Here is a 16994-nt window from a genome sequence, read left to right on the forward strand (position 1 = left end):
AAAAATAAAAACTCAGCATCCCATTTTTCTTTTTCTCTGTTATTTTCTTCCTTCCGAAGAAGGGGTCAATGAATTCAACTGAACAAACATGACTGAAGTGCCTTTTATGCATAAAACATTATGATCAGTGACTTGTGTTCTATTTGCTTATAAAACATACAGATAAGGTAGGAATTTAGGCTAAACAATTTGTTTCCCCCAAAAGACATTTTATATAAAGGAAAATAAGCCAAAACAAGGGGCTACAAGTATGGCAGAATCAAAACCAATGAGAAATGTAGGACCAAGATCTCCTGATACAGCCTGGAAGACACAAGAAAGAACACTTTATGAAAAATGGAGATGTCTAGTACAAGAATGACATCCTAGTAAGCCAGGGGGCACTTTGTAGATTAAAAAAAAAAAAACCCATAAACTTTGAAGGAATCCTTAAGAGGCTGCTTAACTAACATCACTTAGGACATTTTGAATTTTCTTCAGATATTTCAAGAAGTCCTTCTCTATTACATCTTTCTTCTTCTTCTTCTTCTTCTCCTCCTCCTCCTCCTTCTTCTTTTTCTTCTTTCTTCCTCTTCTTCTTCTTCTTCTTCTTCTTCTTCTTCTTCTTTTTCTTCTTCTTCCTCCTTCTTCTTTCTTCTTCCTCCTCCTTCTTCTTCTTCTTCCTCCTTCTTCTTCTTCTTCTTCTCTTCTTCTTCTTCTTCTTCTTCTTCTTTTTTTGCAGAGGCAGTTGGGGTTCAGTGACTAGAGGGTCACATAGCTAGGAAGTATTAAGTAATGTGAGGCCAAATTTGATCAGGTCCTCCTGACTTTAGATCTGATGTTCTAATTACTGTATCCCCTAGCTGCCCCAGGTAGGAGGTTTTAAGTGTCTGAGGTCATATTTGAACTCAGGTCATCCTGAGTTCTTCTTTACTTCTTTACTTCTTTAAGAAGAAGATCCACTTTCCAGAGTTTTGACTAGCTGAAGTTTGAATATGACAAAAATGAGTTTTCTAATACTCACCTTTCATACTCACCTTTAAACGATAGAAGCAGTAGTGGATTTTACGCATGTCAGATCCCACATCTAGCCTACTCTCGGGATCTTGATCTTCTAAAAAGGATGCAATTTGTTCCTCTAATCTGAAAAGGGACAATTTCTGAGTAAAGCCTATATGCTAAGTACTTTAGAAATTCAGATAGCAAAACTAAATAATACTTTGTCAAACTAAAAAAAAATACAAACAGTAAATTTTCCTCTTCTTGAGAGCCACAATGTTAATCAACTCTTGCCTATAGAAGATGAAAGAAAGCATTTGCCTACACAGATGAAATTGATTCAAAAATTGGCTTCTAATTTTTAGCTCACATAAGCATCACAGTATAAAAAGTCCTTTGCTTTATTGAATGGAAATTTCCAAGCAAGATTTTCTATAAAGTAAGTTGTAATGTAAAATCAGAAATGGAATTCCACAGAAAATATTCATCAGATGAGTTAGAGGAAATTTCTGGTGACCTTAGAAGTTATTTAACCTTTCCCTAAAATGAGAGGGTTAGGCTTAGATGCTCAGCTCTAAATTTATTGTCTATAATTCTATGATCTTAAGAGGGCAACTAGAACTGTTCAGTATTGTTTTAGAGAAGTTAATAGTATTGATCTTTCCTGCCTAACAGTTCACTTTTCATTTGTAACTCTTTGCCAAATTTTCTCATTCAGGAGTGCTGTCCCCATCCTTAGGTCAAAGAGAACTCTTATTTACTTCTCCTTTGTGGGAATCCCTGATTTGATTATTACATATTCTTCAGCTATCATACTCCTTCTTTTGTCTGAATGTTTATAGTATCTAATAAGATCTAGGCTTCCATATCCCATGCCATTTAATAAGAAAGTAGGCCAGCACCCCTGTTTGTAGTGGCTAGAACTGGGGAAATGAATGGATGCCCATCAATTGAAGAATGGTTGGGTAAATTGTGGTATATGAATGTTATGGAATATTATTGTTCTATAAGAAATGACCAACAGGATGAATACAGAGAGGTTTGGAGAGACTTACATGAACTGATGTTAAGTGAAATGAGCAGAATCAGGAGATCATTATACACTTCGACAACGATATTGTATGAGGATGTATTCTGATGGAAGTGGATTTCTTCGACAAAGAGAAGATCTAACTCAGTTTCAATTGATCAAGGATGGACAGAAGCAGCTATACCCAAAGAAAGAACACTGGGAAATGAATGCAAACTGTTTGCTTGTTTGTTTTTTTTTCTTCCTGGGTTATTTTTATCTTCTGAATCCAATTCTTCCTATGCAACAAGAGAACTGTTTGGTTCTGCACACATATATTGTATCTAGGATATACTGTAACCTATTTAACATGTAAAGGATTGCTTGCCATCTGGGGGAGGGGGTGGAGGAAGGGAGGGAAAAAATCAGAACAGAAGTGAATGCAAGGGATAATGTTGTAAAAAATTATCCTGGCATGGGTTCTGTCAATAAAAAGTTATAATTATTAAAAAAAAAGAAAAGAAAAGAAAGTAGGTCATATTGCAAAGAGTACTAATCTTGAAAGACAATTAAGAAAACCTGAGTTCAAATTCCAGTTCTACTATTTATTTTTTGTTGTAACCTCAAGGAAGTCACATCTTCTTGAATCTCTTTTATAGTATAAATGAATTGGATGATATGATTTCAAGGATATTATTCAGGTTTAAATGTGTGTTCTTGTAATACAATCCTTAAGACCAGATAAGAATTTCAGAGTCTATTAACTAAATTAGTTATTTTTAATCTGTAAATTCAAAATTTGTTCTCCAAGTTTATTAAAAATGGGGGATGAAAGTGTCAAGTAACAAAATAGCTGTTTGGCCTCTGGAAGTCTTCATGGAAGAGACTTTAAAATCCTCATATATTGTGATACTTATAATGTAAGACCTAGATGAACAAAAATCTTCTGAAAAAGTTATCCTAGTCTTAAAATGGTAGAGTTGATCTTTAGATCTCCTCAGTGAGGAACTCAAGCATAGATCTTTCAAGGACTGCCTGAGAAGAGTTGCATCTCAGAGGCTAATGCAGTTGGCGACATGGGAACAGCAGAAGCATGTTCAGGTTTTGTACAGATTATGTCTTACAGAGAGGGGAACTTTAGTGTCTGGATTCAATGGGTGAGGAAGTGGTGTCTCTCCTGGGCTGAAAAAGAGAGCCCTCTACTTAGGTATTCTGGGAATGGTGTTTATTATTGCCTGCCTAGGAAGCTGGGTCTTTGGGGATAATGGGCCACATGCTTCAGAGCTGAAGAGGACCTTGTAGATTATCTAGAGTAGTCCCTCCATCATGAGTTCTCAAGTTAACACATTCACATTCTGCTGCCAACTATTTTGAGTTAATTCTCTCACTAATCAGCATTAGGCTGGGAGGAGTATCTAACCAATCCATCCTTTTTGCTACTTCTTAAGGCAGTAACCTTTTCCATATGTTACAGTAATCACTTATGTAAGGAAGCATTTCCTGAAGGAATGGAGAAGTAGAATCATAAGAAAACACTGCAATATAGGAGCCTGCTGATTAGCTAAGTGACTAAGGACAAATTGTTCAACCTCAGGTGTAACAAGTTCTTGACATAATCCCAGCCTCCTTTTTCTACCAACTGGCATAAAAAGAATAAATAAGATATAACTTAAGGGCTTAACAACTTCTGGGAGAAAAAGATAAGGGTCAAGGTTGCTAGTTTATTCTTGGAATTTTGTTCCTCTGTTAAATAGCCAAATGGGAAAAACAAGGTTTCCTGGCTGCCAGTTTTATTCACTGCTCATGAGACCCACAGCCTCATTGGACACACAGATGTGCCATTTCAATAGCTGGAGTTAACTATAGGTTCTGGATTTACCCTCTTTTCAAGGTTCCTAGGATCAGGCTTTTGTGACAGAAACTATTAAGGAAAGCTTCCAGCTCCTTCTAACCCTTCAAACAGTACAAGAAAGCTTTTTCATGATGTGATGATTCCCCAAAGGACAAATGAAGAGAAAAATTATGCTTGCTTGTTCTTTTCAAAGGCCAAGAGGCAAAAATAATAACAAAAAGACTACATTTAAACTCTAGAGGAAAATGTTGATTGATATGTATCATTCAATTCTTTTTGGTTTATATAGGAAATTTCTGTGGTATTGCTGAATTTGACACAGTATCATCTTCAGATTGAAAGTTGCTGGAACTGAAATAATAGAGCAGTTAAAAAATTCTACAGAATTGAAACATTTTAAATCTAGTTAACACTCGGATTGGTGTTATTCATATATCCTTAAGTCTCTGTACTCCCTTTCCAGATTGCTTTTTCCTTCACATAGCCCCAGGCAAAGAGAAATGAGCCTTTATATATAGTTTCCACTTTCAGTATTAGCCAGTAGAAATTTGGCTCTAATAGAGCTGGTAGAAAGGGCAGAGCTAGCTTACCAAATTTGTTTAGTAACCTTGTTATTCACAGTTATAGATTTATTTTAGTAGTTTGGACAGCACAGTTTCTATAAAGGAAAATCATACTTCTATCTATAATCTCTGTTCATTGAGGAAAACTAATGATCAGAGTGGAAAGGAGGCTGGTTGATGATGCTACCCTAGAAATAAGTACAGGAAAATGTATTCATTTTCACAGTGAGAAGAATGATGAAAGATTATCAGAGACTTGAGATTAGCAATACCTGATGACATAACAAGGTCATCCTCCATCAGTTCATATTTTGGACGATAAAGAGAAAGAAACTTTTTCATGCAAAAGAGTGATTGATATTGTATAGGCCATAAAGAGGAAGATCTCATTCTAAGGGGAAAAAGCTTGTTTTCTTTCTTTTTAAAGAAAAGTTTTTGCAATTGATTAGCAAATAAGAGGCCCTTTCCTTTTTATTTATATTTGCATATTGATTATCACATTTTTAAGGATATTGCTATTTAGGAAGAAAGAAAAGAAAGGAAGATGCCTACAATGTACTAGGTACATTAGGGCTTTTGAAAAAATATTATCTCAGACATATATAAACTGATGCTAAGTGAAAGGAGCAGAACTAGAAGAATATTGTACATGACGGCAACAATAAGATTATACGATGATCAATTCTGATGGATGTGGCTCTTGCCAACAATGAGATGTTTGAGGCCAATTTCAATAGATTTGTGATAAAGAGAACCATCTAACCCCAGAGAAAGGACTGTGGGAACTGAGTGTGGGTCACAACATAGCATTTTCACTCTTTTTGTTGTTTGCTTGCATTTTATTTTCTTTCTCATTTTTTTCCTTTTTGATTTGATTTTTCTTGGGCAGCATGATAATTGTATAAATGTTTACATATAAATCCAATATATATATATGTATATATATATATATATAAAACTTTAACTTTAATATATTTATATACTTTATACTATAACATATTAATCCAAGTAATCCAATATTATTTGCTATCTAGTGAAGGGGTGAGGAGAAGAAGGGGAAAATTCGGAACATAAGGTTTTGCAAGAGTTAATGTTGAAAAATTATCCTTATCTTCTAAAAATTAAAAAGCTTTAATTAAAAAAAAGCTTAAAAAGAGAAAATAAATTCACTATTTCTGTGGAAAAAATATTATCTCATTTAATTTTCACAACCACCATGTGAAGTAGATTCTGTCATTTTAGAGAAAATGAAACAGAGATTAGGGTCATAGCTAGTATGTTATCTGAGGCCACCTTTGAACTCAGATCTTCATAACTCCAGGCCCAACAATTTATCCACTGCACCACCAAGTAAATATCACAAATAGCTTAATGGGACCTCATAGACTCAGAAACCAAATTTTAGATTTAGGGAATTTAAGATCCTTAGAAATCATCCATTTTCAGCCGAGCGAATATAATAAAGATGACAATACTCCCTAAACTAATCTATTTATTTAGTGCTATACCAATCAGACTTCCAAGAAAATATTTTAATGATCTAGAAAAAATAATAACAAAATTCATATGGAACAATAAAAAGTCAAGAATCTCAAGGGAATTGATGAAAAAAAAATCAAATGAAGGTGGCCTAGCTGTACCTGATCTAAAATTATATTATAAAGCAGCAGTCACCAAAACCATTTGATATTGGCTAAGAAATAGATTAGGTGATCAGTGGAAAAGGTTAGGTTCACAAGACAGAATAGTCAACTATAGCAATCTAGTGTTTGTCAAACCCAAAGATCCTAACTTTTGGGATAAGAATTCATTATTTGATAAAAACTGCTGGGATAACTGAAAATTAGTATGGCAGAAATTAGGCATGGACCCACACTTAACACCATATACCAAGATACGATCGAAATGGGTCCATGACCTAGGCATAAAGAATGAGATTATAAATAAATTAGAGGAACATAGGATAGTTTATCTCTCAGACTTGTGGAGGAGAAAGAAATTTGTGACCAAAGAGGAACTAGAGACCATTACTGATCACAAAATAGAAAATTTTGATTACATCAAATTAAAAAGCCTTTGTACAAACAAAACTAATGCAAACAAGATTAGAAGGGAAACAACAAACTGGGAAAACATCTGCACAGTTAAAGGTTCTGATAAAGGTCTCATTTCCAAAATATATAGAGAACTGACTCAAATTTATAAGAAATCAAGCCATTCTCCAATTGATAAATGGTCAAACGATATGAACAGACAATTTTCAGATGATGAAATTGAAACTATTACCACTCATATAAAAGAGTGTTCCAAATCATTATTGACCAGAGAAATGCAAATTAAGACAACTCTGAGATACCACTACACACCTGTCAGATTGGTTAAGATGACAGAAAAAAATAATGATGAATGTTGGAGGGGATGCGGGAAAACTGGGACACTGATGCACTGTTGGTAGAGTTGTGAACAAACCCAACCATTCTGGAGAGCAATATGGAATTATGCCCAAAAAGTTATCAAATTGTGCATACCCTTTGATCCAGCAATGTTTCTATTGGGCTTATATCCCAAAGAGATACTAAAGAAGGGAAAGGGACCTGTATGTGCTAAAATGTTTGTGGCAGCCCTGTTTGTAGTGGCTAGAAACTGGAAATTGAATGGATGCCCATCAATTGGAGAATGGCTGGGTAAATTGTGGTATATGAATGTTATGGAATATTATTGTTCTGTAAGAAATGACCAGCAGGATGAATACAGAGAGTCTTGGAGAGACTTACATGAGCTGATGCTAAGTGAAATGAGCAGAACCAGGAGATCATTATACACTTCGACAACGATATTGTATGAGGATATATTCTGATGGAAGTGGATTTCTTTGACAAAGAGACCTAACTGAACTTCAATTGATAAATGATGGACAGAAGCAGCTACACCCAAAGAAAGAACACTGGGAAACGAATGCGAACTATCTGCATTTTTGTTTTTCTTCCCAGGTTATTTTTACCTTCTGAATCTAATTCTCCCTGTGCAACAAGAGAACTGTTCAGTTCTGCAAACATATATTGTATCTAGGATATACTGCAACATATCTAACATATATAGGACTGCTTGCCATCTAGGGGAAGAGGTGGAGGGAGGGAAGGGAAAAATCGGAACAGAAACGAGTGCAAGGGATAATGTTGTAAAAAAAATTACCCTGACATGGATTCTGTCGATATAAAGTTATTATTAAATAAAATAAAATAAAATATTAATTAATTAATTAATTAAATAAAAAAAAAGAAAGAAATCATCCATTTTCTTGATCTTCTAGATGAGAGACTGAAGTTCTATAAGGTTAATTAATTAGGGAAAGAAAGGGTCCTGAGATCCTTGCCTGAAAAAGTCTAGTGCCTTTTGCATTCTACCATAGTGGTTCTTACTTTTTTGTCGTCTGGACACTGATGACAGTGTTGTGTGCCCGAGCAGATATAAACGAATTTCCAGTCATGATAAGAGATCAAGGCTTTCACATCCTAACCAACCTCCTGAGAAGCTAGAGATAGCATTACCCTAGATTAATCCCTGAAATGACTATCTCTGTTTAAAAAGTATCAATGAAGATGTTTTGAATTCCTTGAGCACAGTATGGAATCTTAGTGGGAATGGAGCCTATTTGATAAAGGACAAAATGTTTTGGGGAACAGCTTGTTAATCTAGAGGTTTAATGGGTACAAATTAACCAAGATCAGAGCTAAATACACTCACTTTTTGGCAATATGGGCAGAGCTTTGAATTCCATAGTACTTTAGTGGGAAGGAGGGAAAAACTGGCAAGGAAAACCTATGACTATTAAACTCAAAGAGCATGAGAATTAAATATTAAGGGATGAAGGATAATAGTGATAATGTCAGCAAGGTCATTGATTAGAAAGTTATATGATAACTCAAAATATTAGTAATTGTGGACTAGAGAGATCTTTTTGCAAAAGTTATTGATTTCTCTCAATTTCTACTTTGTAAATTAATAATAGCTATTTGAAGGATGAAGATTAGATAACTTTTAGGCTCTTTCTAAAACTAAAATGTCTCAAAATGAGATAAGGAAAAAACTGCTTCCCTTATGAAGGAAATATGAATATGAAGAATATACACATATAAATTAGTTAGTGGTCCACTAGCTATTTTCATTTTCAAAATGAGTAATTCAGGTTCAGCTGTTGGCCAAAATATATAACTTTTTGAGGTAAAAGGGTATATTTAGACTTATAGTCAGAAAATATGGTATTTATTCTTACATGTGACTGGGCAATTCATTTGAGCCTTAGTTTTCTCATTTGTAAAATAGGAATGACAATTTTTAGATTACTTACTTCACAGGGTTTCTATAATTTATAACCCCTTTTACCAAAGGGCAAGAATTTTCTAAAAATTCATTTCCAAAAATACTATCTTTCCCTCTCATTGCTCTACCATAAACTGAACAATTTTTTTAAAGTCATGCCAAACAAAATAGTGTAGCAAAACAAATTCCTACAATGTCTATATATAAAAAGATTATATCTCATTCCACACTAAATTCATTATCTTTCTGATGAGGTGAATCTCCTCAATAATTCTCTGAATTCATGATTTATCATTCCATTGATAAGAATATTTCAAAAGATCAAAAATGTCTTTGGAAGTTGTCTTTACACTATTGTGGCTATTGTTTTCTTAGTTCTGCTCAGTTCTAACTCTAAATCAATTCACAGAGGTCATTTTAGTTCCCTCTAAAATAATCCATTTTGATATTTCTTTTGACGGAAGACTATTCCATTATATTCATGTACTGTAATTTGTTTAGCCGTTTCCCAGGAGGTATTCTCCTTCTTTCCATATTTTGATAAATTAATTTAATTAATATATTTAATATTTCCTCAATTACATGCAAAACAATTTTTTAAATTTTTGAGTTCTAGGTTCTCTTCCTTATCCCCACCCATAATTAGGAATCACATGTGAAATTATACAAAATCTTCTTTCTAATTTTGCACTATTTCGAAAAGAGTCATCATAAATATTTTTGTATATATAGGCCCTTTTTTTCTCTCTTTAAAAAAATCATTTTATTGAGAGAGACAACTAATGCAATGACAGGTTGGTCAAAAAGTATGGAAGCTAGTATTACTAGCTTCCATAACAGCTAAACCAATTCATAGCTCTACCACAGTGCCTGTTTCCCTGAATCCCCTCTAATACTTGTTATTTCTCTCTTTAAAAAAAAAATCTATTATTGAACCAGCTACACCCAGTAAAAGAACTCTGGGAGATGAATATGACCACTACATAGAATTCCCAATCCCTTTATTTTTGTCCGCCTACATTTTTGATTTCCTTCACAGGCTAATTGTACACTATTTCAAAGTCCGACTCTTTTTGTACAGCAAAATAACTGTTTGGACATGTATACATGTATTGTATTTAACTTATACTTTAACATATTTAACATGTATTGGTCAACCTGTCATCTGGGGTTGGGGGGGAGTAGGAGGAAGGAAGGGAAAAGTTGGAACAAAAGGTTTTGTAATTGTCAATGCTGAAAAATTACCCATGCATATATCTTGTAAATAAAAAAGCTATAATAAAAAAAATATCATAAAAAATTCTATTTTTTCATCTTTGACAATCTGTTGGAGATGGTGTAGCATCTCAGAGTTGCTTAAAATTTCATTTCTCTAATTATTAGTGGTTTGAATAATTTTTCACATCTTGAAATTAAAAAAAAAATCTCGTCATATCCTTAAATCATTTATTTATAGGGGAATGGCTTTTAGTAACAATTTCAATTGTTGTGCTCTACATTTTTGCTTTTAAAAAAAATATTTTTTTTTCTTTTTTTGCTGAGGCAGGGTTAAGTAACTTGCCCAGAAAGTGTTAAGTGTCTGAGGTCAGATTTGAATTCAGGTCCTCCTGATTACAGGACTGGTGCTCTATCTACATTTTTTTCTCAGTTGCCTATTTCCTTTCTAATTTAACCACATTACATCAGTTGATGCAGAAATCTAAAACTTTACATAATCAAAATAATCTATTTTATCTTCTGTGATAATAATAATATTAATGCCAATAGTTAAATAGTACTTACTCTGTACCAGGTATTTAGTAACTTTTTAATTATTATCTCATTTGATCCTCACAACAGTCCTCAAAAGTAAATGCTAATATTATTTACATTTTACGGATGAAGAAACTGAGATAGACGAAGGTTAATGATTTGCCTAGGGTCACAATTAATAAATATCAGAGCCTCAGATTTTTCTTACAACAGTCTTTTTGCTTTATCCATCATGTCATCTAGCTTCCCAGATTCTTGGTAAATTTGATTTCATCATGAATTCTCTGCCTCTCCCTAGATTTGAAAGGCTATTTTCTCCTTCATCCTTTTTTTTTCTTTTTTGTTCAAGTCCTCTTTTTTTCTTTTTTTTTTTAATTATAGCTTTTTATTTACAAGATATATGAACAGGGGGACTTCCGGTCAAGATGGCGGAGAGGAGGCACATAGCTGTGTAGCTCCGCGTTTTTCTCTCACTATCCATTTCATTACAAGTCTCTGAATTGATGCTTGACTGAAAAAAAAAAAAAACCCACAAATAGTTACCAAGAGAAGCCATCCTTGAGATTCGCCAAGAAAGGTCTGTTTTTGCACGAGGGCTGGGAAAGTTTTGGATTGGGTGCAGGGTGCGGGCAGGCAGCTGAGAGCATGGAAGGCGGCTCACAGCCGAGCAGACTGGAGAGGGGGTGGGGTGTGATCTCAGCCATCTCTGCAGAGAGAGCTTTGCTACAGGTTTGGATACTTTGCTCCGGCAGCAAGCCAGCAGCCCAGCAGAGAAGCTAAAAACACCGGGGTGAAGAATACAACCCCAAACAGCTGGAGTCTCTCAGGACCTGGCCACCCCCTCTCACCCCCCCCCCCCCACACACACACACAGTGACTCAGCATGCTCTGGGATCTCAGAGCGCAGGCGCAGCACAGTAGGGCTAGTGCCTTGGTGCTGTCCCCGCAGTCTATAGAGGAAGGTTGGTAATGCCACCCAGCCCCTCCCCCCAAAAAGCAGACTCCAAATTAGGGGTGATTTCTTTTTCTCTTTTTGCTAGTTTGTCTTTGATTCTTTGACATAATGAGCAAAAAACTGAAGAGGACTTTAACCCTTGACAGCTTCTATACAGAAAGAGAGCAGACTCCAAATCCTGAGGAGACTAAAAACAGACAGTCCCCAGGTGAATCCCCAAAGGAGATGATCATCTGTTCCTCAGCATAGATGAACCTCATAGAAGTAATTAAAAAGGCTCTCACAAGGGAGCTAGAAGAAAAATGGGAAAAGGAGAGGGAGGCTTGGCAAGAGAATCTGGAGAAGTCATCCCACTCAGTTAAAGAGAGACTGGATAAAGAAATAAAATCCTTGAAAAATAGGATTAGTGAACTGGAAACAGAAAACAGCTCTCTAAAAAACAAAATTGGCGAAATGGAAAAAAATTCCACAGAACAAAAGAACTCAATGGGACAATTAGAAAAAGATTTTAAAAGAGTGAGTAAAGAAAACACTTCAATAAAAACCAGAATCGAACAATTGGAATTGAATGACTCGAGGAGACAAGAAGAATCAGTCAAGCAAATCAAAAAAAAAATCAAACAATGGAAAAGAATGTGAAATACCTTCTGGGGAAGACAACAGACCTGGAAAACAGATCCAGGAGAGACAATCTGAGAATCATTGGACTCCCAGAAAAGCATGATGAAAAAAAGAGCCTGGGCACTATTTTCCAGGAAATTATCAAAGAGAACTGCCCAGAAGTCATAGGAACAGAGGATAAAATAGACATTGAAAGAATTCATCGATCACCCACTGAAAGGGATCCTAAAATCAAAACACCAAGGAATATAGTGGCCAAATGCCAGAACCCTCAGATGAAGGAAAAAATATTGCAAGCGGCTAGAAAAACCCAATTCAAGTATCGAGGAGCCACAATAAGGATCACCCAGGATCTGGCAGCATCCACATTAAAGGATCAAAGGGCCTGGAATATGATATTCCGAAAGGCTAAAGAACTTGGTATGCAACCAAAAATAACTTACCCAGCTAGAATGAGCATCTTTTTCCAGGGAAGAAGATGGACATTCAACGAAGTAAGCGAATTTCACCTATTTTTGATGAAAAAGCCAGAACTTAACAAAAAGTTTGATCTACAAATATAGAACTCAAGAGAAATCTAAAAAGGTAAAGATTAATCTTGGGAACTATATTTCTGATATAAAGAGGTATAAAGAATACATGTATACCTTGTTCTAGAAAGTAGATGTGGAAAGGACATTGCACCAGAAAAAGGGTAAAGTGGGAGTACTACATCTCATGAAGAGGCAAAGGAAACCTATTATATCTGAGAGAAAGAATGGAGGGGGATGAATATAGTGGGTATCTTACTGCCTTCAGAATTGGCTTTAAGAGAAAAATTTTAGACATATTTAATTTATGGTGAAACTTCTCCCACCTCATTGAGAAGTGAGAAGGGAAAAGTGAAAAGGGAAGGAATAAGCTAAGCGGAAGGGAATACAGAAACGGGGAGGGAAAGGGGTACGATAGGGGGAGGAAATCTAAGGTGGGGGGGGTACTAAAAAGGGAGGGGTGTGAGAAGCAAGTGGTGCTCACAAGCTTAATACTGGGGAAAGAAGGGAGAAAAGCATAAACAGGGGTTAACAAGATGGCAAGTAATACAGAATTGGTCATTTTAACCATAAATGTGAACGGGGTAAACTCCCCCATAAAGAGGAAGTGGTTAGCAGAATGGATTAAAAGCCAGAATCCTACAATATGTTGTTTACAGGAAACACACCTGAAGCAGGGAGATACATGCAGATTAAAGGTAAAAGGTTGGAGCAAAATCCACTATGCTTCAGGTGAAGTCAAAAAAGCAGGGGTAGTCATCCTGATCTCAGATCAAGCTAAAGCAAAAATTGATCTAATTAAAAGAGATAAGGAAGGGCACTATATCTTGCTAAAGGGTAGCATGGATAATGAAGCAATATCACTATTAAACATATATGCGCCAAGTGGTGTAGCATCTAATTTCTTAAAAGAAAAATTAAGAGAGCTGCAAAAAGAAATAGACAGCAAAACTATAATAGTGGGAGTTCTCAATCTTGCACTTTCAGAATTAGATAAATCAAACCACAAAATAAATAAGAAAGAAGTCAAAGAGGTAAATAGAATACTAGAAAAGTTAGATATGATAGATCTCTGGAGAAAATGTAATGGAGACAGAAAGGAATACACTTTCTTTTCAGCAGTTCATGGAACCTATACAAAAATTGACCATATATTAGGACATAAAAACCTCAAATGCAGTAAGGCAGAAATAGTAAATGCATCCTTTTCAGACCACGATGCAATGAAAATTACATTCAACAAAAAGCCAGGGGAAAGTAGACCAAAAAATAATTGGAAACTAAATAATCTTATACTAAAGAATGATTGGGTGAAACAGCAAATCATAGACATAATTAATAATTTCATCCAAGAAAATGATAATAATGAGACATCATACCAAAATGTATGGGATACAGCCAAAGCAGTAATAAGGGGAAATTTCATATCTCTAGAGGCCTATTTGCATAAAATAGAGAAAGAGAAGCTCAATGAATTGGGCTTGCAACTAAAAATGCTAGAAAAGGAACAAATTAAAAACCCCCAGTCAAATACTAAACTTGAAATTCTAAAAATAAAAGGAGAGATCAATAAAATTGAAAGTAAAAAAAAAAAAACTATTGAATTAATTAATAAAACTAAGAGTTGGTTCTATGAAAAAACCAATAAAATAGACAAACCCTTAGTAAATCTGATTTAAAAAAGGAAAGAGGAAAATCAAATTGTTAGTCTTAAAAATGAAAAGTGAGAACTCGCCACTAACGAAGAAGAAATTAGAGCAATAATTAGGAGTTACTTTACCCAACTTTATGCCAATAAATTTGACAACTTAAATGAAATAGAAGAATACCTCCAAAAATATAGCTTGTCCAAACCAGCAGAGGAAGAAGTAAATATCCTAAACAGTCCCATCTCAGAAAAAGAAATAGAACAAACTATCAACCAACTCCCTAAGAAAAAATCCCCAGGACCAGATTGATTTACATGTGAATTCTACCAAACATTTAAAGAACAATTAACTCCAATGCTAAATAAACTATTTGAAAAAATAGGGATTGAAGGAGTCCTACCAAACTCCTTTTATGACACAGACATGGTACTGATACGTAAACCAGGTAGGTTGAAAACAGAGAAAGAAAATTATAGACCAATCTCCCTAATGAATATTGATGCTAAAATCTTAAAAAAATATTAGCAAAAAGATTACAGAAAATCATCCCCAGGATAATAGACTATGACCCAAGTAGGATTTATACCAGGAATGCAAGGCAGTTAGGAAAACTATTAGCATAATGGACTATATCAATAACCAACCAAAGAAAAACCATATGATCATCTCAATAGATGCAAAAAAAGCATTTGATAAAATTCAACATCCATTCCTAATAAAAACACTTGAGAGCATAGGAATAAATGGACTTTTCCTTAAAATAGTCAGGAGCATCTATTTAAAACCATCAGTAAGCATCATATGCAATGGGGAAAAACTGGAATCCTTCCCAGTAAGATCTGGAGTGAAGCAAGGTTGCCCACTATCACCATTATTATTTAATATCGTATTAGAAACACTAGCCTCGGCAATAAGAGTCGAGAAAGATACTAAAGGAATTAGAGTAGGCATTGAGGAAACCAAACTATCACTCTTTGCAGATGATATGATGGTATACCTAGAGAACCCCAGAGATTCTACTAAAAAGCTATTAGAAATAATTCACAATTTTAGCAAAGTAGCTGGATACAAAATAAATCCCCATAAATCCTCAGCATTTTTATACATCACCAACAAAATCCAACAGCAAGAGATACAAAGAGAAATTCCATTCAGAATAACTGTTGATAGCATAAAATATTTGGGAATCTATCTACCAAAGGAAAGTCAGGAATTATATGAACAAAATTACAAAAAAGTTTCCACACAAATAAAGTCAGACTTAAATAATTGGAAAAATATTAAGTGCTCCTGGATAGGCCGAGCGAATATAATAAAGATGACAATACTCCCTAAACTAATCTATTTATTTAGCACTATACCAATCAGACTTCCAAGAAAATATTTTAATGATCTAGAAAAAATAACAACAAAATTCATATGGAACAATAAAAAGTCGAGAATCTCAAGGGAATTAATGAAAAAAAATCAAATGAAGGTGGCCTAGCTGTACCTGATCTAAAATTATATTATAAAGCAGCAGTCACCAAAACCATTTGGTATTGGCTAAGAAATAGATTAGTTGATCAGTGGAAAAGGTTAGGTTCACAAGACAGAATAGTCAACTATAGCTATCTAGTGTTTGACAAACCCAAAGATCCTAACTTTTGGGATAAGAATTCATTATTCGATAAAAACTGCTGGGATAACTGGAAATTAGTATGGCAGAAATTAGGCATGGACCAACACTTAATACCATAAACCAAGATAAGATCGAAATGGGTCCATGACTTAGGCATAAAGAACGAGATTATAAATAAATTGGAGGAACATAGGATAGTTTATCTCTCAGACTTGTGGAGGAGAAAGAAATTTGTGACCAAAGAGGAACTAGAGACTATTACCGATCACAAAATAGAAAATTTTGATTATATCAAATTAAAAAGCCTTTGTACAAACAAAACTAATGCAAACAAGATTAGAAGGGAAGCAACAAACTGGGAAAACATCTTCACAGTTAAAGGTTCTGATAAAGGCCTCATTTCCAAAATATATAGAGAACTGACTCAAATTTGTAAGAAATCAAGCCATTCTCCAATTGATAAATGGTCAAACGATATGAACAGACAATTTTCAGATGATGAAATTGAAACTATTACCACTCATATGAAAGAGTGTTCCAAATCATTATTGACCAGAGAAATGCAAATTAAGACAACTCTGAGATACCACTACACCTGTCAGATTGGTTAAGATGACAGAAAAAAATAATGATGTATGTTGGAGGGGATGCGGGAAAACTGGGACATTGATGCATTGTTGGTGGAACTGTGAACGAATCCAACCATTCTGGAGAGCAATCTGGAATTATGCCCAAAAAGTTACCAAATTGTGCATACCCTTTGATCCAGCAGTGTTTCTATTGGGCTTATATCCCAAAGAGATACTAAAGAAGGGAAAGGGACCTGTATGTGCTAAAATGTTTGTGGCAGCCCTGTTTGTAGTGGCTAGAAACTGGAAATTGAATGGATGCCCATCAATTGGAGAATGGCTGGGTAAATTGTGGTATATGAATGTTATGGAATATTATTGTTCTGTAAGAAATGACCAGCAGGATGAATACAGAGAGGCTTGGAGAGACTTACATGAACAAATGCTAAGTGAAATGAGCAGAACCAGGAGATCACTTTACACTTCGACAACGATATTGTATGAGGATGTATTCTGATGGAAGTGGATTTCTTTGACAAAGACTCAATTTCAATTGATAAATGATGGACAGAAGC

At 34.8% G+C, this 16994-nt stretch overlaps 1 protein-coding gene across 7 annotated transcripts in view; it reads right to left on the bottom strand.

The window, feature by feature from the left end:
* KIF6 (kinesin family member 6) overlaps positions 1-16994 on the bottom strand; it is a 463312-nt gene that overhangs the window by 243787 nt on the left and 202531 nt on the right. For all 7 annotated transcript variants that reach the window (XM_051996888.1, XM_051996884.1, XM_051996886.1 and 4 more), the window contains exon 11: positions 1017-1122. In XM_051996888.1, coding sequence (XP_051852848.1) covers positions 1017-1122 — 106 coding nt within the window. The remainder of the gene's footprint in view (positions 1-1016; positions 1123-16994) is intronic.

This window comes from Antechinus flavipes, chromosome 4, assembly GCF_016432865.1.
Source record: "Antechinus flavipes isolate AdamAnt ecotype Samford, QLD, Australia chromosome 4, AdamAnt_v2, whole genome shotgun sequence".
Classification (NCBI taxonomy): domain Eukaryota; kingdom Metazoa; phylum Chordata; class Mammalia; order Dasyuromorphia; family Dasyuridae; genus Antechinus; species Antechinus flavipes.